Source organism: Cylas formicarius, unplaced genomic scaffold, assembly GCF_029955315.1.
Source record: "Cylas formicarius isolate icCylForm1 unplaced genomic scaffold, icCylForm1.1 PGA_scaffold_9__14_contigs__length_23061073, whole genome shotgun sequence".
Taxonomy (NCBI): Eukaryota; Metazoa; Arthropoda; class Insecta; order Coleoptera; family Brentidae; genus Cylas; species Cylas formicarius.
In genome coordinates this window covers 1,772,254-1,798,142 of record NW_026844365.1, presented here as the reverse complement: position 1 = coordinate 1,798,142, position 25,889 = coordinate 1,772,254, and the positions used below count along the sequence as shown (strand labels likewise).

Below are 25,889 nucleotides of genomic sequence, written 5' to 3'. Positions count from 1 at the left end.
ATCGCGACGATAGATGGCGATAAATTAACAAAACAAAAAAATAAATTTCGTCCACATTTATTATTTAATAATTCCAAACTTTACATGATTTAAATTGCACCAACAACACCAGCACCAAACTCTAAACCCTACCTTTGACAAGCGCCGGCGTTTGACGCGCGATCGACAGATGGCGCCGCTGCACGTTCGAAGCTAATTGTTAAAAAAAAATAATTGGGTTTCGAACGCAATCTAAATTGGCGGGCTATCTGTCTACAAAAAAACGTTTAACAAATACGCAACGCTCGTTTACGTGACGGCCCGCGTGACGCAAAGATGCATTAAAAAAAGCCTGGACGAACGTAAACGTTGAATAGCTTCGTTGGCGAGCGAGGAAACGCGAGAAATGATGTGAGGTGAGCGCTCGCGAAGACGAAGAGAAAAAGCGTAAAACACGGTTCGAGCGCGACCTACTTTACCGGCAATCGTACGCCCCGGGGGTGGAACTAACCCGAATAAAGTAAGCAAAGAAAACGCGCTAATCGAATCGGCCTTTGAAAATTCCGCAAAATCGTTTTAGCGACGCGTCGCTAATTGCGGTCCGATTCCGAAAATCGGCCCGCCGGAGAAATTCCCCCGCCCCCCACGACGTCAGAAGTTCGCAATTTTTTAAATCTTCTCCGCTTTTAATGCGACCCGAAGAGCGCGCGTTCACCGTTCGCGACGAACTCGACAGGCGTCTTCGAAAAAAAAAAGTCCAACGGACTCGGGTCTGCGCGGTTTTCAGTCCGACGTCGCGGGGGATCGGCACGCGAGGGGGGAACGGAACCTTATTTTGTGTAATTGCAGTTGGGAACGTCCACAGGTACCTCATAACTTAGGCGTGGCGTCATGTTTTTCTTCGGGTCGAGAGGCGTGTTGAAGATCAACGAGGACGCGAGTCCTTTGTACCAGTTCGTCGCCACCGTCGCCGGTAAGCCTCCCTCAAAGTTGGTCGGACAACTGAAACATTTTTCTCAGTGTACGATTGGAAAAAGCATACCGTTTGGACGTCTTTTAAATATTTTTATACGTTCGGTCAATTAGGTGCGCATCATTAGACTACCAAATTTTATAGGCAGCTGATTTGCCGGCTAAATATCTAACGAAACGCCAACGAGACGGCACTTTCTCTCGGCGCCGTGATACGCTGAGAGAAAAGTTTGCTGCTTTCAATCACCCACCATTTCTAAAGAAATTTCTTCCTTCAAAAAACATAAAAGACTCTTCTTTGCACGGTCATAACAATATCGTTAATGTGCCGGCATGGCATCCAGAGAAACTAGTTTTTTAAAGCTGTTCATAAACGAATGAAAGTGTCATTTATTTTAAGGAAATTAGCGGCCTGGCAATGATTGTGTACGAACAAATAATATTAATTAGGTTTTTTTGTGAAGGATAAAATATCTATCTATCTTCAAAAGAGTCAAGTTCGAATACACGGTGCTCGAAATATCGCGCTTGAACATTACTCCTGTAGAATGTTTGTTAATGGCTCAATTTTTTAATTAAAAAGGATTTTTAATTCTCATCGAATAATGAAAATAAAAATTGATTGACCTCGATATACTGTTTCCTTTGTTTGCCATGGAGAAGCGAACTGTCAAATTCAATCGCTAATTTGCATTTTAATTTCGTTTACATTAAATCTTTCGAATACCAATATTTATTAATGATGTTGTTTTAAGATGGTACAAAAAACTAAATGTCCCTCAAAAAGTCTTTTTTATCATTATGTTTGAAATTTGTAAGATTAAAATTATAAAAAATATTCGTTATTTGCAAGGTTTACAATATTTAATTTTTAAAACATTAAAAACTTTGATCGTTGGTCTGGTTACTTTTAGGTAGTCCTGAACACAAATCCCTAAAAATCTCTAAAAGCACTTCTCGATTGTGGCGTTTCATTTCTCTTTAGTAAGATCTATACAAGCATCTTACGAATAAGGAAATCTTTTTACTTATATTTTTAATACAAAATAATTTTTGCAACATTTCATTTTATTTATTTTTTTTAAATATAATTAAATATAAATATAATATAATATAAATATAAATATAATAAATATAATAATAATAAACTCAAAAATATGTATTTAAAACTTCATTAGTACCAAAAAATTTTTATTTCAATTTTAATTTTCTTTTACCAAAACAAATTAATTATATATAAAAACATTATATTCAATATAATAATAACAATTATCAAAATCGAACCATAAACAAACATTCTACAGGAGTAATGCTAAGTATATTTAGGTTTTATGTGGTCCTCAATACTAATTCATGGACTCTTTATTCTTAAAGAAATCGGTAATAGACTTCTCGGTATTTGAAAAATTAGTGCCAGTTGACCATGACTTTAGGATGATGTAATGCATGCATTTTTCAGAGATTTATTCTGCTCTCTCCCTCATTATTCATGAAAATATCTCAAGTGGTGTTCTCTATCTATCTCAAAAGGACTTAGATTCATATGAAGTTTTCTGCCATTTCTTTTATATTGTTCTGAGAACTAATTGGAGTCGATATTTTTATTGGACATCGCATTGAAAAGGGTTATCATTTATTACAAAATACATATTATTATTAAACAATTACAGATGACACTCTGGAATTGCGAAAAACATTTTGATCGAATTGGGCTTGTCAATTAACCAGCCCCACCGCTAAAGCGCTCTGATATAGCGCATTCCTTGCTACACTGAGAGAAAAGTTTCTTTTAAACGCTCCCCTCCTAAAATGCCTAAGTACTTGGACAAATGAAAACCTAAATACGGTATCTGGCGTGTCTTCGAAAGCGGCGTTACCTTTAATAATAATATGTCCAACATAATTTGAAAGGCTTATAAAATGACGGGCTTTATTAAGAGATTCAAAACGTGAATTGCATAAAACTCCTATATTGTGCTCTGGTTCGACTCCGCTTAGAATATGCTTCATCTCTATGGAATCCTGATTGTCAATGTCATGAATAACTCGCCTAAATGGTACATATTTCGTACCGTACCACAGAACCAACTATGGACGTAATTCATTCATCGCAAGGGCTGCCCGAATTCAGCAAACATAACATAACATTACAAAGCTTACATTAGTTGTTACTTTTACTTTTACTTTAAGTTTTGGTTAGTTTTGCGTTAATGCGTTTCTTGAAGGTTCTACCTGTTTGTACAATATAAATTTTAGGAGAAGATCCGCAATTCAACCTGTAGACACCCGATTTTTGACATTTTGGACACTTCGATTTAAAAATTTTCCTATTGTGTTGTTAGTTATAAAAGTATTTTTTAAACCACATTTTGACAAATGTTTTGAAACTTTTCACTGGGTTCTCCTATGAATGTAATTGTTTTAAATCGTCGGTGTTCTGTTTTAGGTTTCGGATAAATAGAGTTTACTGTTGTCTGGATTTGTTTTTTATTTATAATTTTATCTATAACGGACGGATTGTAGCCGTTGTTCAGTGCAATTTGTTTAATGATATTAAGTTCTTTGTTGTAATTTTTCGTTGAGAGTGGCGTATTAAGAAGTCTGTGTATAAAAAAGTACAATGCAGCCATTTTATGTGTATAAGGGTGATTTGAGCTGTTATGTATGACTGTGTCCGTGTGTGAAGGTTTATGATATATTGAAAAATCTAATTTGTTTTGCACTTTCGTAATAGTTAAGTCTAAAAAATTAACAGAGTTATCCTGTTCAATCTCGATAGTGAATTTAATACGATTATGTATCGAGTTAATGTAATTTAAAAAAGAATTCAATTGTCTGTCCGTTTCAACAAAGCAAGCAAAGATATCATCCACCATAAAAAACTTTTACTTAAAGGATGTTCTAGTATGATCTTTTAAAAATTATCCATAAAAATCTAGGTTAACAAAGGGCTTGCCATAATCAAACCTTCCTTAGAGATGTAAACCTGTCCATTAAATTCAAAATAATTTTGGTCCAAAGATACTTTTAAGCAACCTAATAAATCTTGTTTCACCAATGGGTTAACCTGTTTCCGAGTGAGGGTGAAATCTACTGAATCTATCACATCCATAGGTGGAATACTGGGAAATAAGTTTTGTACATCAAAAGACAATAGTGATGGATTAGAAGGGGTTTTGATATCTTTCATTTTGTTTAATTAAGTTTTCTATTGTGGTATAGATCTGGATGATGTCTTTGCTTGCCTTGTTGGAAGGGACAGGCAATTGAATTATTTTTTTTATTTTTTAATTCACTCTCGAGATTGAACAGGATAACTCTATTCATTTTTTAGGATGAATTATTACGAAAACGCAAAAAAATTAGATTTTTCCATTTTCCATAAACCTTCACACACGAACACAGTCATACCTAACAGCTCTTTATACACACAAGACAAGACACGGTGTTGTCGAAACAATTGTCACGTGAAAATATATAATTTCGTGAAAATCTGAACTTTTAGTTGTTATTAATTTTTTAAATAAACTCACAGGATGCCTGGGTGTCATCTCCGGGGCGATGCACTTCGGCTGGCCGTCGCCGTCGCTGCCTCATCTTCTCAGCCCCAACTCGACGATCCCGATCAGCGACGAGGACGGCTCGTGGTTGGCGGCGATGCCGTGCATCGGCGCCGCCTCCGGCTCCCTGCTGACCGCCTACGCGGTGGACAGGATCGGCAGGAAAACGTGCATGCTGATGACGGCCCCCGGGTACTTCGCGGCTTGGCTCATGGTCGCGTTCGCCACCACAAAGTGGGAGCTTTACGCCGCCAGGTTCATCTCGGGGGCGGCTGACGGCCTGGTGTTCACCGCCTTCCCCATGTACCTCGGCGAGATAGCTTCGTACGACATCAGGGGATTGCTGGGCTCGAGCCTCCAGCTCTCGATGATTGCCGGCATGCTCGTCATCAACGTCCTGGGCTCCTATCTGAGCATCTACCACACGGCTTTGGTGTCGGCGGTGTTGCCGCCCATCTTCTTTGTCGCGTTCGGCCTTATGCCCGAGAGTCCGTACTACCTGGTGATGAAAGGTCGCGAGGAAGACGCCGCGGACAGTCTGCGTCTCTTCAGGCGCACGGCAGACGTCTCGGCCGAGCTCGCCAGGGTCTCGGAGGCGGTGAAGGCGGAGCTCGAGCAGTCCGGTCGCGTGGTCGACCTGGTGAAGATCCCCAGGTATCGATTTCACTTGGTAACATTAATTCATATTATTATGGTGCGGGGAACTGGGGGAAAAAGTTTCAACGTGGTAAATTAACGCTAGTAAGTCGTGTAACAAAAACATTTTTCGGGTTTTAGTAAAAGCCGTCGTTACAAGTGTTTCATAAATCTGTCGCTGGAGGGCACTGGAATATTTTTTTAATTTTCCCTGTATTTTATTTATTTAGACTGATATTGCAAAATAAAACAGAAACAGAATCACAAATATTTAAAAATTGTTGCTCTCGTTTTAAGTCGATAAGAGTTATCGATTTTTTATTCTCGGCTCGAATTTTACCTGTGAATGTGATTTTACCTAACAGGGCTTAATGAAATTTCAAAAAGTCATTGCTACAATCTATTAAAAATTAATTTTGGAAATGCATATCAAGCGCGACGGCTTTATATCGATACTTATCCCAATAGAAACGTTCCATCCGCTAAAACATTTATCAATATACAGAGAAGACTTGGTGAAATAGGATCATTCCATCCTGATAGTATTAATTAAGGGAGTACGAGAAAACTTGCTTTTCAGCAAAGAATTGTTTGCTGTACAGTTTGGGAAGTTTTGGGAAATGATCTTCGGTCCTTTATGTTCAAGCACTGTATGAGGGTGAAGGCCGCCTCGCTCACCAGACCTTAATCCGATGGACTTCTTTTTTGGGGTCACTCAAAGTCTTTAGTGTATGAAAAACCTATAACAGATATCAATGATCTACGACAAAGAAAAATGAACAGTTGCGAGATCATTAGAAATAGGTTAGATGTATTTTTTCGTAAATAGAAAATATTTAAAAATCAAAGGTGGGCATTTTGAAAATCAACTGTAATTAACGTCGTATACTGACTAATTCTCGATTATTATTAATATTTTTTTATTTTCGAAAATGTTAAATGTATTTATTTATTTATATATTTATTTATTATGTTAGTGCACGTCAAGTGCTGGTTAATAACGTTGGCCTGCATTTCCACTGGTATCACCTTTGTTGTAAATTAGAGAATAAAAATGTCGATTTGTGGCTAAACGATATCACTTATCGAGAGTAACAATTTTTGAAAATTTTTGATTCTGCTTCTGTTCCATTTTGCAATATCAGTCTAAATACATAAATAGAAAAAATCTAAGTAAAGTGCCCTCTAGTGACAGATTCCTGAAACACTTTCATTTTGTGTCCTTCAAGTTTCCGAACACCCTGTATAAATCCGTAGCAACCGCAAGGCCGTGCTCATTGTCTTCGGTTTGAGGACCATCCAGCAGCTGAGCGGCACCACCGCCATCATGTTCTACGCCAAAACCATCTTCCACCAGGCCAGCGGCGGCGTCTCCCCTAGCGTCGCCACCATAATCTACTTTTCCCTGCAGCTGGTAGTCGCCTTGGCAGGCTCCTTCCTCGTGGACAAGCTCGGCAGGAAGCCGCTACTCGTGGTGTCCATCATAGGGTCCGGTTTGGCCCTCTCCTTGGAGGGGGTCTACTTTTATTTGGCCCAAAACACCACCCTGGACGTTTCGAGCCTTAAAACAGTACCTTTGATCGCCCTCCTCGCTTACGTGGTGGTTTTCAACGTGGGCATGGGTACCATACCGGTACTGCTGCTGGGGGAGATGTTCCCCACGGGGGTGAAGGCGTTCGCGCTGTGCCTGGCTGACATTTGGTTCGGGATCATCGTGACCTTGACCTCGAAAGGTTTCCAGATCATCAAGGACGACTTCGGGATCGCTGTACCCTTCTTCGGGTTCGCAGCGTGTTGCGTCGTGGGGTTGGTGTTTATAGTGTGGGTCGTGCCCGAAACGAAGGGCAAAACCCTCGAGAATATACAGGACGAGCTCAAGGGCGCTGCTGGGAAGAAACACGCGGAAGGGGACGCTTAAAGTTTTGCCTTCCTAATGGAAAATTGCAAAAAGTAAATCGTATTAGGGAGAATAATTCGTTTGGTTGGTTAGTTTCTACGGATTTCGAAAAAAAATTATCTATATAGCCAATCGCTAATCCGGTACTCAAATAAATAACAGTTAAAGGCTGAAAAAGTTGTTTATGGGAGAACGATTAGTAATTTATATGTTAATTATTTTTAAAATATTATATTTTACGGTTTTTGCTATCAAATATATTCCGTCGGGTTTGGAAAGCGTGTTTTAATTATCCGTCGACTTTTAATGGCTTGTTTTAGTGCGTTTTGGATAAAATATTGTTCATTTTTTATTAGTCCGTTAACAGAAATTTGTACTTTTCCTTCGCTCTACATTTTGTATTTTTCTGAATTGAAAATTTGGCTTTACAAATTGTTTCGTGATTCCGTTTATTGCACAATAAACAAACATAATCGATAAAATTTTTTCAATTTTTATTTACTTTTTTTTTCTGAATTGAAAAAGTGTAAAAAGTAAAGGACTTAAGGGAAAATGGAATTGTTTGATTTGTGACATTTTTTGTCTTGTTTTTGTTTGTTTGTTTGTTACTTTTTTAAATGCTATATGTTTTGTTTTATTTTTTAACGAAAATTTGTAAAAAGTAAAGGGTTTTTGAGAAAATAGGATTGTTTTATTGGTAACATTTTTCATTACTTTCTCCATTGTTAAAAGAAAAAAAAGTCATCTATAAAAAGAATGTGCATTTTCCCAACTATCATATATTTTTTATTTTTTGTCATTGAAAATGCGTAAAAAGTGAAATGTGTATATATTTTCACCATTTCTTCGAGAGGGGCGTCTTCCCCATGATACATACATAAGAAAATTCTCTAGTAGCTTAACTGAATGTAGGGCTTGTTGAATGGTTGGTGGTGGTCCCAGATCAACTTCTTTATCTTCTTCTTCCTCTTGGTGCTCTTCCTCTCCCTTTTTTGCTTGTTGTAATATGGCTTCCTCAGCCAAGTCTGCTGTTATATCACCATAAAATCTTGCTTGTTGTTGCTATCACCTCTTTCCAAGACTTACTAATAAAGTTGAAAATTTGTCTTCCGACTGGCTAATTTCCATTACAATGTTTTTCTTGTATCGACCCATAAGACTTTTTATTACGCTCTGGTCGATCGGCTGTAATAACACTTGTTGTTTTGGTTGGAAGAAATGCCAATTCAATATTCCGTAGATTTCGAATATAGGGATGTGCAAGGCAGTTAGTTATCTAAGAGAAGTAATATTTTCCTACCCTTTAATTCTGCATCCCATTTCCGTATCAACTCTTCAAAAATTGGGGATATCATCCATGCAGACTTATTTGCCTTGTAAGTGACCTGCACATCCTTGATGTTCTTAAAACATCGTGGGTTAGTTGATTTTCCAATCACGACTAGCTTTCTTTTTTCCCTCCCACTCATATTTGCAGCTACTGACACTGTTATACGTTCTTTAGACATCACGGGCTTCGCCACTGTCCATAATTTATACTATGTCATCTATAAAACAATTTTAGTTTTTTTTAATGATTATATATTTTTTATTTTGTTTATTGCCGTCTTAAATTAAAAAAAGAAAACATTGACACAAATTTTAATTTTTTCAATTTATATACATCTTTTTTTTCTTATTAAATATACGTAAAATATTTCTGAAAAAATGAAATTGGTTGATATTCCATTTTTTCAATTACGCCATATTTTTTTATTACCTTCGTTATTCTTAAATTTTAAAAAATCATCGGAACCATCCTTCTTACAAATTCGATATATCTTTTTTTTTTATTCAAAATACGTAAAATGTTGTTGAGAAAAAAAATTGTTTTATTCGTAATATTTTTTATTACTTTATTTTATTGTCAAATTTTTGAATAAACTGTACTTTTCCAATATATTATTTATTTTTTAAGTTACCAATCTCAGTATCGGAATATAAAAATAGACTAATTGGAAATAAATAATTCGCCAATTAAATTTCGTATTTCGTTTATTGTATTAACATTTCCAAACTGCGGCTACACGCATCCTTTGAAAAAGTTTGCTCGTTCGTTTCACCCACGGCGACGCCCACCCAGTTCACTTCTCGCCCTTCAGCTCGTTCTGGATGTCCTCGAGCGTCTTGCCTTTGGTCTCCGGCACAGTGAACAGTATAAACGCCAGCCCGACCACGCAGCAGCAGCCGAACGCGAAGAAAGGCACGTGCATTCCGAAGCTCATGCTCGACCAATAGAAAAACTTCGATATACACGTGACGATCACGCTGAAGTAGACGTCCATGACGCAGAGCGCGAACGCCTTCACGTTGGTCGGGAACAACTCGCCCATGATCAGAAGCGGGATGATCTGCAAGCCGGCGCTGAAGAAGACGACGTACATCAGCAGCGCGACCATCGGCAGAAAATTGAAACCGCTCGTGTCGACGTCCGTCCGCTCCTTGACGTACAAATACGAACCGTTCAGGAAGAGGCTGACGGCGGTACCGACCACGGAGAAGATCAGCAGCGGCCTCCTGCCGGAGACGTCGACCACGAAAGAGGCGACGCCGCTCAGCACCAGGTGCACCGAGAAGTAGACGATGGTGCCGACGCTGGAGGGCAGGAAATCGCGCGACTCCTCGAACACTTGCTTGCAGAAGAACATAATGGCGGACGTGCCGCTCAGCTGCTGGATGCCGCGCACCCCCAGCGCAATGATCAGCGCTTTGCGGTTGCTGCGCACGCGCACCAGATCCAGAAAGTGACCGCGGCGCGCGTTCTGCTCGCGCACGGCTTCGGATATGCGGTCCAGCTCGGCGGAGACGTCGTCGCGGCCCCGGAACTTCTGCAGGCTGCGTCTAGCTTCAGAGACGCGGCCCTTCATCACGTAGAAGTACGGACTTTCGGGCATCCAGACGAAAGTGACGAGGAGGAGGATCGGTACGGACACAGCCACGTACGCTGTCGTGTCTATCGGAAGGTAGGAACCCAAGACGTTGATCAGCAGGTACCCGAAGAGGATGCACAAGGGGCAGATTGACGCTATGAGGCCGCGGATTTTGGGCTCGGCGATCTCCCCCAGGTACATCGGCACCGCCGTGAAGGAGAGGCCGTCGGTCATGCCGGCGACGAACCTCGCGACGAACATGAGGACGCTAGAGGGCGCCACCGCGATGAATAACCAGGAAGCGGTGAACGGCACAGACGACAAAACTATGAGCCGTTTGCGGCCGAAAATGTCGACGACGAAGCCGGTAACGGCCGCGCCGAAGATGGCGCCGATCAGAGGCGCGACCGCGAGCCACGAGCCCTCCTCCTGGCTGATCGTGAAGCTGTAGGTGCCATTGGTGAGGATCGGGAGCGACGGCGACGGCCAACCGTAGTGCATCTCACTGCAGACGATGCCGAGGTTGACTGCGCCGGGCGTAGAGCGAAATCGATTATCGAAGTTTAAATTGTCACCAATCTAGATGCCGAGCGCGTGTTCCGTGGCGCTGCCGGGCGCTGTGGTCTATGACCGCGCGGATTTTTGACGTACGTGGTGATTTTGCTGAGCGATTCGTTTATAAATATTTCGAATAGGTAGTTCAACCGGGCACAATAACGGTGTTGCGATGTTTAGCGCGTGAATCAAGGCGGTATGATCATTATCGCAGTTGTCACAGGTAGGAAATTAGAGCGTAAGTTGGAAGTAGTCAAGGGAGATCAAGTTTGTTTATGTTTCTAAGTGAAAACAAAGACATAAAAGATGCCATATGTAACTTAAATTTGGAATAAAGCGACGGACCAAACGACCAAAGACGTTACAGCAGTGATTTAGTAGAGGGAGTAAATTAGTTTTAAAGCAGGCTCTCCTAAACTTAAAAGTAACATGTGCTCGCTTTGCAAGTTTATAGTGTAGACACAGACCCATGCTATTGCACGGTACACTTACATAGTACATAATATGTGTGGCATGGAGCGGCAAGTGTGTGTTCTGTGACGAGAGAGTAAAAACGTAAGACGTGTTACAAGTTTTGTATTTTCCTGTTGTGTATGTCTACTGATATACGGCATATTAAAGAAAACAGTCTTTCCGTTCCGATCTACACCCCAAAAATGGCACGTCATCGGCGTTTATTAAAAATTCTTTTATTATCTTTTCATCGGCAAGCTTTCCAAAAACTACAACAGAGGTTATATATTTGTTGTTGTACCCCACTGCATTTGCCTTACAAAAAGCCCTAATAATGTGTTTATCCAAATCCAAAATTTCCATGAATAAGTTATGGGCAATTTTCAAAAGGGCCGAAAATTGAAAAATTCCCTATATGCATGTGGGTAATGAAGATATCGCCGTGTGGTTTTAACAAGTAAATGTTTCTCAAAAATCGAGCCCATGAAATGTAAGTCGATTTTGCTCTATCTAGTTCAGAAATATGTTATCCCTGTTAAAACGCTCCAATTACCAATAACCCTGTACAGTACGGATCCTAGGACACTACCTTGAGGTACTCCCGATTTTAAGTTAATGCTATTTGAACGCGGTTGAGTTCCAGCAGGTTAATAAATCACAATAATATTAAAAATTAAGATAAACAACGAATTTTTATTTCAATAGCAACCTGTAGCTTATCAAAATTCAACATATATTAGGTTAGTACAAAGACATTAAGATGTGATTGTCACCGTCATTTTTTTCCGATTTTTTTTGCCATTGTGTCAGATAATGCCATCTGGTGGTAGAGTACTCAATCGCAATTACCTCACTTACCAAGCCAAGCCATTTTGGAAACTATCGGTATGTGTTTCCGGAAACGTTGGAGCACCCCCACCACTTTTCTTTTAGATACTACTTCAAAAACTTTCGTGTTAGTATTTTTAATTATGTTAAATGAATATTTGAAAAGTTCGGCCCTTGGGGCGGTATTAAGGGTATTTGCGTCAAAAATTAGACTGGAATAGCCTTGTTCATTACATTTCTCCCTAATGCCAATACCAATCAAATTTCCAACTTACCGGTGACGGCCGCGACGTACTGGTAAATCTTGGTGCCGGAGGGGCCATTGCGGACGATTTTCGACATTCCGCGGCACCGGACTGCGCTAACACATTCGCGGCGCCCATCGCGTTTTAATTGACCAATTGAGCCAATCAACGCTTTATCGATCATTGCCGAAAAAATTCCACGCTCGCTCAATTGTCTTCCCTTCCACGAACAATTGAACGGCGGCCGTCCAAGGCCTGCCGACGCTCCTTAGAGATAACGAACGCAACTTTCGTTACTTTCTTTTTTATTTCAGTCCATTAGTCAAACCATTAGCCAATATTTAGTTTTTTTTTGCGACAATAATGTCGTTGAAACGATCGCTAGACCTCTTATTTGTGCTTTGAAACCAATAAACAAATCATTCTGTCATGAGAACGGAAATTTTCGAATAAATTAAACGCAAAAACCAAGAGCACCCCTTGCTCGGCGGACGGTCGGAGCAAGAACGGTGTGACGTCAGTGCCGACGATACCCTTCTAACGACCCCGGATACATTTTTTGCGCAGTAAAACGTCCCCCGTCACCTCGTAGTGCTTTATTTCCTACAATCTACAACCTCGACCTGTCAAGGAACACATTCAAGATGGCGTCGCAGCTCCGGTGCCGTCTGAACTCGACGCCGGTGATGGCCCGCGGATCGGGGACGTCGCGCATGCGTCCGACGGCCTCGTCGTAGGCCTCGTCCGTCGTGAGCGCTTCTAACCGGACCCGGGGCATCTTCACCGAGCAGTACTCGTGGCCGTTGACCTGGCAGGAGAGCTCGAGCTCGTAGTCCGCGTCCACTTCGGGCCACCGCTGACACAAGACGGGCTCGTCCCACGCGATGCCGGACGTCGCGAGCCTGCCGGGGGCGGCGACGAAGCCGGACCACAGTTCGGACGCGAAATGAGGCGCCATGGGTGCAAGCATCACGATCTGGGCGGCGAGGGCGCGCTCGAACTCGGCGCCGCGCGCGAAAACCGCCGCCGGCGCCCTCTGCGACGAATTTTGAGGTTAGGTACGGTATTCGGGACGCCAAAAATGCCGAACAATCGAATTAATAATATCCAGAGGCTACGAGTACAGAAATAAAAGGAAACGCGTTGTTATTGGAGAAAAAGTAGTGATCGTAGGGTTGGTTAGTAACTAGCACCGAGGAAAGAAGAAGAGGAAGTCTAAAATTAACAACTAGAGGCCGATAAACTTCATTAACGCATAGTAGTAGAATAGAAAAGGATAGTTCAAACAAAAAAGGTTCCTTATCTGGAATAGATTACGTTAAAACTAATTTTGATATAGGTTAATTTGAATTATTTTTATATTTTATAGTAGAAGTTACGTCCCCAAGCGGCCATAAAATGGCCAGACGTAAGAACGGTTCCTGAGACATGATCGGCGTCCTTTATTACAACGATAAGCGAGATAAGAAAGATGCAAGTTTCTCTTCCTCTTTGCACGTCTTACAAACGAGGGGTAAACCAAACGTTATTTGGTGTAGCAATTAAGCAGGAGACGGCGTAAAACCGGCTTACCCTTAGCCTCGTGGTGAGGCCTTGCTGTTTCGACACCGCGACGCTCAGCTGTTGCGAGATGGCGTAGTTGAAGGTGGCGCCGCGGACGTAGTAGTTGCGCGCGTCTCTCAGATCCGCCTCGTGCCGCTCGAACTCTTCTTCAGAGAGTGGCGGGGGCGGCGCGCCGCCGCGCGTCTTCAAAAACTCGCGCACCGTCAGCCAGAGGCGATGTTGCCAGCCCAACACGCCCGGAAACGCTGAAAAGAGGACGCCGTGACGCACCTAACCTCACTTTCGCGGCCACGCGGTTACTGTCGGCGGTCCAGTGGCGGTGCGACGTGGGCGCGACGTCGGCCAGCATCAGGAGGCGGGTCGTGTCGACGCCGTAGCGCGCGAACATGGCGTCCGGGTCGACGCCGTTGCGCTTCGACTTGCTCATCTTCTCCCACGTGACGGCGACCGCCTCCCCCGTCGCCTTCGCGACCGCCTTATTACGTTTCGAGTCTGGTGGGGGGAAAGGTTCACGTTAAACCCGGCTGCGCACACTGGGGCAGGATGACCAGAAAAGTTTGAAAAATTATGTCGAGGCTATTTTTGTGATATGGCAATTAAATCCAAACTAACAAGATGGCTTTCGAAAAATCGTCGCTGGGCGGGGCAAGTTCTTAGCGTGTGGCGCGAAGCAGCTTTTCATTGTAAAAGGAAAGAACATACGTGTTGTTTTTCTATTGCGCTCCTGCGGACCAATATACAAAACTGTTTAACATTATATTACAATATAAGAAAATACCAGAGGAATGGAAACAAAGTATAACAATACCCATTTTTAAAAAGGGAAATAAAACAGACCCAGCAAACTATCGAGGGATAACATTACTGAGCACCTCGCCAAAATTTTTGACTAAGATCATTGCGGATAAAATCTCCTCAACAGTGCCAATACGCGAGGAACGACAAGGATTCCGAAGAAACCGCCCCACTACCGATGCATTACTCATACTCAGGCAACTGGCTGAAAAATCTTTAGAATATAACTCTCCAGCCTATCTATGCTTTATAGATTTAACAAAAGCCTTTGATAGAGTCCAACTAAAAGACATTATCACCATCTTGGAAAGCAGTAATGTCTCGAGAAAACTCACAGAATTTATCAAAGACTTAAACACAAACACAACAAGCCAAATAAGAACAAACTTTACCTTAACGGAGCATCTCCGAATTACAACTGGTATTCGCCAGGGCGACAGTCTCAGCCCTCTGCTATTCAACACAATCATGGACCAATTAATAAAAACCGTTAAGAATACTGTATTAGGATATCGAATGGGAACACATAAAGTAAACACATTATGCTATGCCGATGACGCAGTACTTATTGCGGAGCCAGAGGACGACCTCCAAAGAATGCAACAAGCTTTTAACAGACAGGCAGAAAAACTTAACATGCAAATTTCCACAAATAAGACCAAATTGCAAAGGAGAAAATTGGTAATAAAATACCTGGGATGCAAAATTACAAGCTCTGGATTCCTGGAAGAAGAAGTAAGGAAACAAGCCAATAAAGCTGCCCCAATATCAGGACATCTTAAATATGCCATATGGAAAAACAAACATTTGAGTGCAGAGTGTAAGTCGAGAATTTACAAAACCTGCGTACGACCAGTGATGACATATGGTGCGGAAACCAGAGCTGAAACATCAGTAACAAAGAGAATCCTACGAACTACTGAAATGAAGACCTTAAGAATGATAACTGGATACACATTGAGGGACAGACAGAAAAATGTAGACATAAGAGAAAAGTGCCAAACACATGACGTTGTCAGATGGATAATGCAGAGAAGAGGAGAATGGAACCAGCATGTCAGTAGAATGGGCCCCGACAGAATGGCCATAATAATTCGCAACAACGTACCCCATGGCAGAAGACCTACACTGGACGACAACCTAAACGTTGGCGAGATAGTTGGGAGTCAACCTCGCGAGAGTTGCTTAGACGAGGAGGAAACCGGAACACTCCCTCACGACACGGTTTACGATACTGTCAAATAAAATTTAACGGTTTTTCATTTATCGCCAATAATTTAGCCATAAAAACGGAAATTTGTAGGATCGTTTAAATTTTTTGCCGATAAACGACACACCCTGTATATGATTCAAACAATGTTCGAAGTAGAGGCCCTGGATCTTCCACGCGTCCTGGTTCAAGAATTTTTTGAAAATATTAAATGGTTTTCCGAGAAAATAAGTTTTATCTGAAACCATGCCGTAATAATCAATGACGTCATCGCGTCTTGACAGCCCCCGAAATAACGATTTCAATATGGATTTTTTCGAATATCCCGAGCAGTGTATGTGATAGACGAAAACCGCAAATACAAAAATTGTACCTCTTGATGCGGCCTATGACTCCGTTTGATCCAATTAGCCATATTTAAAAATACTTGGTAAAATTTGATTCCGCCCAATTTCTACCGTTGAAATGTGGACACGAACTTTTACTTCTCTGGTAAAATTGAATTCGATATCTGTAAATTTAAGACACCATTTCTCATTTAGCACGGAATATCGGGAACACCCTCTACAATAGGTGAAAACCTTAAAAGCAAAAGTTTTTGATGTCTAGGCGGACTATATCGCAACATAAAAGAAAGTGAGATCTGAATCATAGTCTTTCAGTTATAAACAATTGTCAAGAATAAAAGCTTATAGAGCCGTATCTTCTGCTTCTTCTGGTTCGAGATTTTTTTTTGGTCTCGTAAACAGTTTTTGAAAAATTATGTTTTTTGTAGACCCTTGCACGCACGATTTTTTATTTTATTTTTTAGAATACTTCCCGACCACCCGGCCCCCCCTTCATTTTCATTAAGTTCCGTCACGGGTCAAAACTGTATATATATATATACCGAATACGAAGTCGATTCCTTCAAACTTCGGACAAAGCAAGGTCCAAAAACATTCGAAAATCGCGAAAAAAAGACGGATAAAGCTGCGGAAATTATCTTGGGAGAAACAAAAAGTAAAATTTGGAATTTTCCAAACTTTTTGGGTCGTCCTGGTTCACCGTGCGGCGGGGGGATTAGGGTTCAGTGAAGTTCGCCGGACGCGCGACTATTTTTCTTAAGGTAGGTAAAACATTGTGTGTGCGTGTGTGTTTGTGTGTACACCGTCCGACAAACGTCAACCCCCACCGATTGCGCCACGTAATCACCGATGACGTCGACCTGGTCCTCCGCTAGGTAGCGTCCGGTGCCCTTGACGCGGAAACTCCTGCCCATCACCATGCCCTGCACCAGGAGTCGCTTGAACGGCTCCGCCGTCGGCACGAGACCGAGCGAGTGCAGAAAATGGCCGACGAATCGCGCGTAATACAAATGCAGCACGGCTGCAACGGAAAACAATTCGCGTGACATCAGCATCGCCCCCCGGGGGCACCTACCGTGCTCCTTGCCGCCGATGTACAAGTCGACCGGCATCCCTTCGAAGACTTTGTGGCGGCCGAACATCTCCGAGGTGTTGCCGGGGTCGAGGTACCTCAGGAAGTACCACGCGCTGTCGACGAACGTGTCCATCGTGTCCGTTTCCCTCGCGGCCGCCCCCCCGCACTGGGGACACTTGGTATTCACCCAGTCCGAGACCTCGGCCAGCGGCGACTTACCTTTCTGCGTGAGGGCGGTCAGTTTCGGTAAACGCACGGGGAGATGTTCGCGGGGTACCGCGACGGTACCGCAAGAAGCGCAGTGCACTATCGGGATGGGCGTGCCCCAGTACCTTGCGAGAATATTAAACTCTGCTTGCTATTTTCAACGAAAGTGTAAAACGCTAACATTTTTCTTCGTGCTATTATCGCCACAGAATAGCGTTCTCGATATTCTACCAGTTGGGCGAGCGGTTATAGAAGTATCGCCCAATGCAAAGAAGAAGTGGCCCACGACACGGACCAACGAATAGTAATTACGTATAGAGAACTAACGAATCGAATAAGACTTCGAGACTTCCCCCTAAATATTTTTACCAGAAGTAATAATGTCGCAATAAATGATTAAAATTTGAACTTTCCCGCTAAATACGTACTGTGACGTCACATGTTTTCGTGAGTTTGCGGTTATTTTTAAGTTGAAAATGATCGTCGCGCCAAGTATTAAAACTGCCACCATTTTTGCGAAGCGAACAACATTTATTAAATTACCTACTTAAGAAAAAGAACAAAAGACATGACTAAAAATCATTAGACTCGAACCTGTACAATTCATTTAAGTCACGTTGACCTTTGTGAAGGCTCAGCATATTAGTTATTATTTATTCAAAAATTTAAGAAACTTAAAACAAACTACTTTCTTCATTAAAAGAAAAAAAATAGTAGCCTAACCTCACTTTTGTTTGTTATAGTGTTTAGTGTCCTTTTGCAGTTGGAGCAAGAGAAGGAAAACTTTATGGAAAGAAAAATGAGAATTCAAAAAAGAATAAAAAAAAAAGTTCCACACATTTTTTTGTTTGCCAAGAAGTATATATATATATATATATATATATATATATATATATATATATATATATATATATATATATATATATATATATATATATATATATATATATATATATATATATATATATATATATATATATATATATATACTTGTAATTTCTTCTTATATCGACCGTACTAAACTTATTTGATTTCAAAGGATATCGGGTAGCGGTCCGTGGTTAAAAAAAAACAAAGAAAATAGAAAGCTCCTTTTTCTTTAAAACTCAATATTTCGTCAATTTATTTGTTGACTTCTTCAGGAGTGAAATAAAATTTAATGAAAACAACAGGTCAAACTATATTAAAACAATTAAAACAATTAAAACAATCGTGAGAAATACTTACAAAATTAGAGTCTACCACATAGTTCGTCAAAACAATACTTTACAGTTAAGGTAAATGAACGAAGCGACATAATGAAACAAAGAGATAAACACTTAGTATACAATTTTTAATAATGGTAGGCAAAAGTTCAATTAAAAATTAAATTAATTACAAGTCTGATACACAGCAAATAAGCAATATATACTGTAACATTTTTCAGTTAAACAACAGATAATGTTATGTTCGGCCGCGTATTCGCATTGCGTTGTTGATCCACGGAGTAGGTTATTTTTATGCTTTTTGTCATTATTTATATCGATTGTTTTTTTATTGTTTTTTTTTTTTTTCGCTACCCCCGTTAGCGCAACTTTTGCCTACCATTATTAAGAATCGTATACTAAGTGACGAAATATTGAGTGTTAAAGAAAAAGGAGCTTTCTATTTTCTTTGTTTTTTTTTAACCATGGACCGCTAGTCGTATGGTCTGTGGTTTGTGCCACAGACCACACGCGTAACGAGCTGTCAAACTTTATTACCTTTGCCGCGATATGAGCCAATCACGGAGCTTGGCGCTGGACCAGTAGCCCCCGAAGCCCCATTTCCGAGCCTCGGAGCACACCTCATCCCTCGTGCGTTCGAGGTTATGTGCGTCTTCGACTGCCGCTAACGGTTCGTAGCTGACACCGCGTGTGTCGGCGAATCGGGCCGCTATCTCGCAGGCGCCCGGAATACCGAGGAAACTGTCGATAGGTGGCGCGAATTTCAACTCGTCCGTGACGAAAACCGGCACCGACTCGTCGCCGAACGGGTTTTTTAGGCAAGTTTTTAATTTACCGACGCCAGTGGCGCCCTCTTTTCGCGCCAACGCGTGACTACCGGCGACGACCACGAACTTCACGTGTTTTATATACTCTGGTTTGTCCGTCCACACGGTCACGCGGTCCGAGTCGACTCCGTCGACAAAAAAATCGAAATTCACCCCCGCGCACTCGCCGATCCAGTGCCGCTGCAGTTTTTTGATGTCACGCCAGTCTTCCAGGGTCGGATCGGCCAGGCCGTCGTACAACGCTTTCGCGAACCTCGTGGTGCGCACGAACCACTGACGCAGTAATTTTTTCTCGACTTTGACACCCGATCTCCACGAGTTGCCGTTCTCGTCGACCTGCTCGTCGGCCAAGACGGTCCCGTCGACCGGATCCCAGTTAACGAGCGCCTCTTTACGATACACGAGGTCCGCGTCGTACAGCTTAAGGAATAAGTCTTGCGTCCAGCGGTAGTAACTCGGATCGCAGGTGGCGATCTCGCGTTCCCAGTCGAAACTGCAACCGAGCCGTTTCAGTTGCGATTTCATGCGCGCGATGTTGTCCAGCGTCCACTCGGACGGGTCTGTTTCGCGTTCCATCGCGGCGTTCTCTGCGGGCAAGCCGAACGCGTCCCAACCGATCGGGTGGATTACCTGCAACGGATGGGCGAGTGACCCTGGCGCTATGGCCCAAGTATACGTTAGCTTCAAACGAAGCATGCGAATAGAAGTAAAGAAGAAGAAGCACTGCAGGAATTTATTCATCTTTAATTTTATTTTTTATGTTTATCCTGTGCTTGTGCAGTGAAAAATCACGGTGAACTCGTATGCCGGAACGTTTCACGTTGCTTGCGATGTGTTTTATTGTGATTATCGTTTTAAAGCTTAAATAAAAACATGCGTTCTATTTACGCCACAGTTGTTTTTTTCAATGCTATCAAATTGCCCCGAACGCGCGAAAACTCACGTTTTTGCCGTTCATCCGTTGGAAACGCGCCACAGTGTCGCTGATCGCGTAGACTCGGATGTGACCCATGTGCAAGGACCCCGAGGGGTACGGGAACATGGACAGCACGTAATATTTCTGTTTTCCGGCGGCGCCGTCGTCGCTAGACGTTTCGGCAATCTTGCCGCGCCAGTGGTCTTCAATTCGCAGCTTAATGTCCGATGAAATATCCTCGCTCTGCAATTGGAGCCCGGTTTTTGAATTTTGCGTGCGCCGAGAGGACGGAACGTACCCATAACTGCAGGCCCGACAGCGACCTCGCGTACGACGCCCGAGGGTTGTTCGACGCCACCCCAACGACCACTTTTCGTAATAAAATTGTCATGTTTTAACGACATTCGTAATTTTATTTACATCGAACATAACCTATAATTCGGTGAATCGCTAGCGGTCTAATTCGGATCCTTGGTTCTTCGGCATTTATATTCCGGCCGTTGCGCGTGAACGTGTGCTTATTCAAACGGCGCGTTAAACAAAACGGAATGGAAGTTTATCCAAGCACGTCGCGCAACTGACCAGCCCTCGTTCTATGGGTTGAAGGTTAGGTCACTCGCTTCGCGTAAACAAAACGATAAATAATGAGCGACGAAGAGCCTCCGAGTAAAAAAGTCAAGCGAGATGAAGTCCCCGGCAAAGGGCAAGCCGAATCCCCGGGTGACACACCGAACCGACGTTTTTAGCGTGCGTTCCTTAACCTGTTTACTTGTAGGCTCTAGAACCAATACGCGACTCTGCCCGTATTTGGACACGATAAACCGTCAATATTTGGACTTTGATTTCGAAAAACTGTGTTCTGTTTCATTGACGAGGATCAACGTGTACTGCTGCCTCGTATGCGGCAAGTACTTTCAGGGTAGGGGCACAAACACCCACGCCTATACCCATTCGGTGGCGGAAGGCCATCACGTGTACCTCAACCTGCACACGCTGAAGTTTTATTGTTTGCCCGACAATTACGAAATCATTGGTTTGTATGTTTGTGTTAACTCAAGGAGTGCTATAACCGAGCGACCCGTAGATTCTTCGCTGGACGACATAAAGTACGTCTTAAATCCGACTTTTACCGAAAACCACATAAAAAATCTGGACAATAACACGAAACTCTCGAGAGCGATAGACGGGACCCTGTACATGCCCGGGATAGTGGGCCTCAACAACATCAAAGCCAACGACTACTGCAACGTAGTTTTGCAGGTACAATTTACGCAAAACTTGTAGAAGTTGATAACTAGACTTAATATTACATACCATGCATGTTAAGTTATATATTTTTTAAACTGGAAGTCTTTGAAGGTCCTTTAAGTTCATTTTAAACATATATATTATGTAATAAATTATTTTTTACATTTTTTACTTTTTATTTTTAAAGTAATGTACACACTTGCTTACCTTATATTTAAATAAATATTTAATTAACTTTTATCATAAACGTTTTTTTCGAAAATAAAACAGTTAAAAGGGGCCCCACGTTTGTACAAGCGGTTTTCAGGCCCTGTCCCACGTGTCGCCGCTACGCAATTTCTTCCTGAGGGAAGAAAACTACGGTAAGATAAAAAGGCCTCCTGGCGACTCGGCGTACCTGCTGGTGCAGCGGTACGGCGAGCTCACCCGAAAACTGTGGAACCCGAGGAATTTCAAGGCGCACGTGTCACCCCACGAGATGTTGCAGGCCGTCGTCTTGTGGAGCAAAAAGCAGTTTCAGTTCACGCAGCAGGGTGACCCGATCGATTTCCTCTCGTGGTTCCTCAACGCCCTCCACAAGGCCCTGAACGGGTCGAAAAAGAAGGACAGCTCCATAATATACAAGTCGTTCCTCGGCAATATGAAGATTTACACTCGAAAAATACCACCGATCGATTTGGACGAGAAGCAAAAACGGTCCCTGATGTTGACGGAGGAGTATCAGGAAACGGAAACGGAGAGTCCGTTTTTGTATCTGACGTGCGACCTGCCGCCTCCGCCCCTGTTTATCGACGAATTTAAGGAGAATATCATACCGCAGGTGAACTTGTACCAGCTCCTAACAAAGTTCAACGGCCAATCGGAGAAGGAATACAAAACTTACAAGGAGAACTTTTTGAAGCGCTTCGAGATCACCAAACTGCCGCCCTACTTGATCTTGTACATCAAGAGATTCACGAAGAACACGTTCTTCGTCGAGAAAAACCCCACGATAGTCAATTTCCCAGTCAAGTAAGTGCGGGTGTTTTTCGTAATTGCCCCTTTAGCAGGTCGCTTTTGCAGGAACGTCGATTTCGGCGAGTTTCTCACGGCCGACGTCAAATCGAAACACAAAAATACAATTTACGACCTCGTCGCAAACATCGTGCACGACGGCGAGCCCAGCAAAGGCACGTATCGGGTGCACATACTGCAGAAATCCACCGGTCAGTGGTACGAGATGCAGGACCTCCACGTCACCGATATTCTACCGCAAATGATCACTTTAACAGAGGCTTATATACAGATTTACGAGCTCAGGTGTTCTTAATCGGACGCGCGACATTAAACATTTTACATTTACCAATCGAGTTTTATTTTTAAATTTTTGACAGTTGACGCCGAAAAAATATCTGGCGCGTAAGGGTGACAACGCAATGCGTATTACTTAAAGAGGCTTTAAAATTATGATTATTACTTCAAATGCTGCTGAGCGGCGATGGTCGCTCTTCGCGAATTCAGATTAAAACAAAATGCCTACGTTTTGGTTTAAAATTTATTTCCGTCGCGTGTGACGATAATCTTTGGTGTTCTGTGACGCAAAATTCACGTGCCGCCGTGCGGTTTTTTATCTGTGGATCGAAACTTTTGACGTCTCGTCGCGATAACTGTTGTTGAATGGAGCAGATCGCGTTCACGCGGAAAATGCGCGATATTTACGCCTAAACCCAAGTCAATCTCCGGAACCGTCGACAATAAACATCCGCGCCTTTCAATTGTTTCGTTTCGCGACCGTCAAAATGTCTCGCGAAAAATCGATCCGCGTCGCTTTTCTGCTACTAACTTGCGTGCTTTCGACCACCGCTGCCCAAAAAGTCGCCGAACTGGACGAAAACAACTGGACGCAGATCCTCGAAGGCGAATGGATGGTCGAATTGTGAGTCGCGCCCGAATTCGCGAATGCCGCGTAACCCGTGTCTCTTTGTCGTAGCTACGCGCCTTGGTGCCCCGCCTGCAAGGCTCTCGAGCAACGCTGGGAGGAGTTTTCCAAGTCGGGCCCCGCGCTCGGCATCAAAGTGGGCGCCGTCGACGTCACGACGTCGCCCGGCTTGAGCGGTCGCTTCATGGTCACCGCTTTGCCTACCATTTTTCAGTGAGACCTAATATACGGCGCGGTCGCGCCTTTTACACGCGTTTGCGTTCGTTTCAGCGTTTACAACGGCCAGTTTAGGCAGTACAAGGGCTCGCGGGACAAGGACAGCTTTAGTCTGTTCGTGGAGGAACGCAAATGGGAATCCGTTGAGCCGGTGCCAAGCTGGAAATCCCCCAACTCCTTGCAGATGAGCGTCGTGTCGTCCTTTTTCAAACTGTCTCAGTCGCTCAGACAACTCCACGGAACCCTAACCAACGAATACGGTCTGCCGACGATCGCGTCTTATTTGATATTCGCGGTGGCCACCATTATTCTGGGGGCGTGTCTCGGATTATTGCTAGTGTGCGCCATCGACTTGGTCTGTCCTCCGAAACAGGCGGCGACGAAAAAGTCGCGAGTCAAAGACAAGGACAGCGACGATGAACTAGTAAGCGGGACTTTAGTATGTGAGTCTCCCAAATTGATGGTTTTTGATTTTTCCAGAACGACGACGATATCAAAGACGATTTGTTGGACAACGAAACGGAAGACAAGGCAAAAGACGGGCCGGGTGGGGACTCGGCCCTCAGAAAACGCGAAACTAAAAATTAGTGACAAAAAAACAGTTGCGCTCGGTTTGAGGTTAGGTCGCTTTATGTTGCCTTTTTTTTTAACTGAACTAACCGCGCGCAGTGAAAGGGGACCTGTGGTGCCGACAATAAAATATTTAGGATAGTTCGGCGCCGTGATTCGCCGGTCCGTGTTTTCGTGGACTACGTCATATTTTGTACAATTGTCACGCTCCAGAAATAAATCTAATTTTATTAACGGGATTTTATTCCAAATGCAAAATTTTCTCTACCGGCTCGTAGGTGGCGGCGCGAAAGTTCAGTGGTCTGTGCTACTCCGTTTTCTTTTATAAGCGTACATACCGCGGAGGACGTTACCTAATGCAGACAGCTCCTTCGAAATATGAAATGATATTTAACCCTTAGGTCACTTTATTGGGTGTTAAAGGCTGATTCCTTTTTTTTACACTATTTTGAATTCAACGTGTTTAGTTACGCGCTTTCGTGTTGGCGTTACGGTAAAAGCTTGGGTTAAGTCCGGGAAATGGGAAATGTGTTTGATTAAGTTTTGAGATGCACACAAAAATTTACCTCATAAACTCTAATCATATGTAGCGACTCCCGCGGAATATCACATATGAATCGAACATTATTCGGAATCGAATTTTGCGGGTTAACTGCGAAAAACGTTACTTCTAATCAAGTGCGAAAGCTTCAAATAATGCATAAAGTTACACACCTCCAAAAATAATAACAAACTTGCGTTGGTGATCAACACAAGCAGTGTTACGTGCAAGCCTGTGTTCCGCGGCCGCATCTGACCGTTTTCGCATCAGCGGGTGACAGTCGATTCGTACATTCGCAAGCGTGAATTTGTCAGACTACGATTTTTCGGAAACCGTGCGCCTTTGCCACGTAAACTTATGTGAGTTCTCGCGAGTTTTGTTTTCGCGGGGCCATACGACGTTATCGGTGTTTAATAGGGACTATCGCGCCCGAAAATGGGTCTAACTTTGTCGTCAGTATTCTCGAGGCTGTTCAGCAAGAAACCGATGAGGATACTGATGGTGGGCCTCGACGCCGCGGGAAAGACCACGATTCTCTACAAACTGAAGCTCGGAGAGATCGTGACGACGATACCCACGATAGGGTTCAACGTCGAAACAGTAGAGTACAAAAACATCTCGTTCACCGTCTGGGACGTCGGCGGTCAGACAAAGATTCGGAAATTGTGGAGGCACTATTTCGCCAACACGGACGGTGTCATTTACGTGGTGGACTCGAACGACAGGGAGAGGATAGCCGAAGCCGAGTCCGAACTGCACAGCATGTTAGACGACGAAGAGCTGCGCAATTCCGTGCTGCTGGTGTTCGCCAACAAGCAAGATTTGCCGAACGCGATGTCGATCGCCGAACTGACCGACAAACTTAAGCTGAACGCGATGAGAAACAGGAACTGGTATATACAGGGTACATGCGCGACTACCGGCACCGGCCTTTACGAGGGACTCGACTGGCTGTCCAACGCCTTGGCAGCCAAATGATTAGGGTTAGGGCTAAGGCCTTCGTTTTATTGTACGTTTAAATCATGCGGCGGCTACCTGAAAGCGCCGCTCTATCCACGTTTCGTTGTGTTATTGTAAATTTAACGCGTTTATAATAAAAAGTAAAATAAATAAAAACACGTCGACTGAGCTTTCGTTGTCTCCTTGTGATCACGGACCATAGAAATGACGAAATTTTGCAAGCTTGTTTAAAATATGTCGCAGTTTTAAAGTGGGAC

General features: G+C 43.0%; 6 protein-coding genes across 8 annotated transcripts; 4 read left to right on the top strand and 2 right to left on the bottom strand.

Annotated features, from left to right (window-relative positions):
* Positions 1–57: 57 nt before the first annotated feature.
* LOC132707157 (facilitated trehalose transporter Tret1-like) lies at positions 58–7,750 on the top strand. 3 transcript variants are annotated; one of them, XM_060678878.1, is made up of 4 exons: positions 58–395; positions 829–952; positions 4,487–5,165; positions 6,405–7,750. In XM_060678878.1, the coding sequence occupies exons 2-4, from the start codon at positions 871–873 to the stop codon at positions 7,063–7,065; spliced, it is 1,422 nt and encodes a 473-aa protein (XP_060534861.1). In that variant the 5' UTR covers positions 58–395; positions 829–870; the 3' UTR covers positions 7,066–7,750. The 3 variants fall into 3 exon arrangements, with proteins under 3 accessions (XP_060534861.1, XP_060534860.1, XP_060534859.1); XM_060678877.1 differs by having other exon boundaries at positions 58–499; positions 845–952; XM_060678876.1 differs by having other exon boundaries at positions 58–499.
* Positions 7,751–9,060: 1,310 nt separating this feature from the next.
* On the bottom strand, positions 9,061–12,248 carry LOC132707156 (facilitated trehalose transporter Tret1-like). The gene is made up of 2 exons (XM_060678875.1): positions 12,065–12,248; positions 9,061–10,480 (listed from the first exon to the last, which is right to left on the bottom strand). Exons 1-2 carry the CDS (start codon positions 12,216–12,218, stop codon positions 9,168–9,170), a joined length of 1,467 nt encoding a protein of 488 aa, XP_060534858.1. The 5' UTR covers positions 12,219–12,248; the 3' UTR covers positions 9,061–9,167.
* Positions 12,249–12,622: 374 nt separating this feature from the next.
* LOC132707155 (probable leucine--tRNA ligase, mitochondrial) lies at positions 12,623–20,622 on the bottom strand. The gene is made up of 8 exons (XM_060678874.1): positions 20,478–20,622; positions 20,207–20,422; positions 18,974–19,893; positions 17,025–17,356; positions 16,797–16,970; positions 13,898–14,089; positions 13,607–13,842; positions 12,623–13,070 (listed from the first exon to the last, which is right to left on the bottom strand). Exons 1-8 carry the CDS (start codon positions 20,568–20,570, stop codon positions 12,645–12,647), a joined length of 2,589 nt encoding a protein of 862 aa, XP_060534857.1. The 5' UTR covers positions 20,571–20,622; the 3' UTR covers positions 12,623–12,644.
* A 125-nt stretch (positions 20,623–20,747) lies between these two features.
* LOC132707306 (ubiquitin carboxyl-terminal hydrolase 39) lies at positions 20,748–22,768 on the top strand. Its single transcript, XM_060679099.1, has 5 exons — positions 20,748–20,899; positions 20,955–21,212; positions 21,264–21,439; positions 21,735–22,438; positions 22,490–22,768. The coding sequence occupies exons 1-5, from the start codon at positions 20,824–20,826 to the stop codon at positions 22,734–22,736; spliced, it is 1,461 nt and encodes a 486-aa protein (XP_060535082.1). The 5' UTR covers positions 20,748–20,823; the 3' UTR covers positions 22,737–22,768.
* A 268-nt stretch (positions 22,769–23,036) lies between these two features.
* Positions 23,037–24,363, top strand: LOC132707377 (thioredoxin-related transmembrane protein 1). Its single transcript, XM_060679210.1, has 4 exons — positions 23,037–23,342; positions 23,397–23,558; positions 23,616–23,985; positions 24,042–24,363. The coding sequence occupies exons 1-4, from the start codon at positions 23,206–23,208 to the stop codon at positions 24,147–24,149; spliced, it is 777 nt and encodes a 258-aa protein (XP_060535193.1). The 5' UTR covers positions 23,037–23,205; the 3' UTR covers positions 24,150–24,363.
* Positions 24,364–24,957: 594 nt separating this feature from the next.
* On the top strand, positions 24,958–25,801 carry LOC132707799 (uncharacterized). The gene has a single exon (XM_060679749.1). The coding sequence runs from the start codon at positions 25,108–25,110 to the stop codon at positions 25,648–25,650; it is 543 nt and encodes a 180-aa protein (XP_060535732.1). The 5' UTR covers positions 24,958–25,107; the 3' UTR covers positions 25,651–25,801.
* Positions 25,802–25,889: the final 88 nt, after the last annotated feature.

Bases quoted from the DNA above. Each gene is read 5' to 3' on its own strand.
- LOC132707799 (XM_060679749.1), top strand. From the start codon at position 25,108: ATGGGTCTAACTTTGTCGTCAGTATTCTCGAGGCTGTTCAGCAAGAAA.
- LOC132707157 (XM_060678878.1), top strand. From the start codon at position 871: ATGTTTTTCTTCGGGTCGAGAGGCGTGTTGAAGATCAACGAGGACGCG. The intron at 953-4,486 runs GTAAGCCTCCCT...ATAAACTCACAG, and splicing joins GTTCGTCGCCACCGTCGCCG to GATGCCTGGGTGTCATCTCC. The intron at 5,166-6,404 runs GTATCGATTTCA...ATAAATCCGTAG, and splicing joins GACCTGGTGAAGATCCCCAG to CAACCGCAAGGCCGTGCTCA.
- LOC132707155 (XM_060678874.1), bottom strand. From the start codon at position 20,570: ATGACAATTTTATTACGAAAAGTGGTCGTTGGGGTGGCGTCGAACAAC. The intron at 19,894-20,206 runs GTGAGTTTTCGC...CATCCGTTGCAG, and splicing joins AACGGATGAACGGCAAAAAC to GTAATCCACCCGATCGGTTG. The intron at 14,090-16,796 runs GTGATTACGTGG...TCCCCCCACCAG, and splicing joins GGACCAGGTCGACGTCATCG to ACTCGAAACGTAATAAGGCG.
- LOC132707156 (XM_060678875.1), bottom strand. From the start codon at position 12,218: ATGATCGATAAAGCGTTGATTGGCTCAATTGGTCAATTAAAACGCGAT. The intron at 10,481-12,064 runs GTAAGTTGGAAA...CGCCCGGCGCAG, and splicing joins GTACGTCGCGGCCGTCACCG to TCAACCTCGGCATCGTCTGC.
- LOC132707377 (XM_060679210.1), top strand. From the start codon at position 23,206: ATGTCTCGCGAAAAATCGATCCGCGTCGCTTTTCTGCTACTAACTTGC. The intron at 23,343-23,396 runs GTGAGTCGCGCC...TCTTTGTCGTAG, and splicing joins GGCGAATGGATGGTCGAATT to CTACGCGCCTTGGTGCCCCG. The intron at 23,559-23,615 runs GTGAGACCTAAT...CGTTCGTTTCAG, and splicing joins GCTTTGCCTACCATTTTTCA to CGTTTACAACGGCCAGTTTA.
- LOC132707306 (XM_060679099.1), top strand. From the start codon at position 20,824: ATGAGCGACGAAGAGCCTCCGAGTAAAAAAGTCAAGCGAGATGAAGTC. The intron at 20,900-20,954 runs GTGACACACCGA...GTTTACTTGTAG, and splicing joins AGGGCAAGCCGAATCCCCGG to GCTCTAGAACCAATACGCGA. The intron at 21,213-21,263 runs GTTTGTATGTTT...AGCGACCCGTAG, and splicing joins CGACAATTACGAAATCATTG to ATTCTTCGCTGGACGACATA.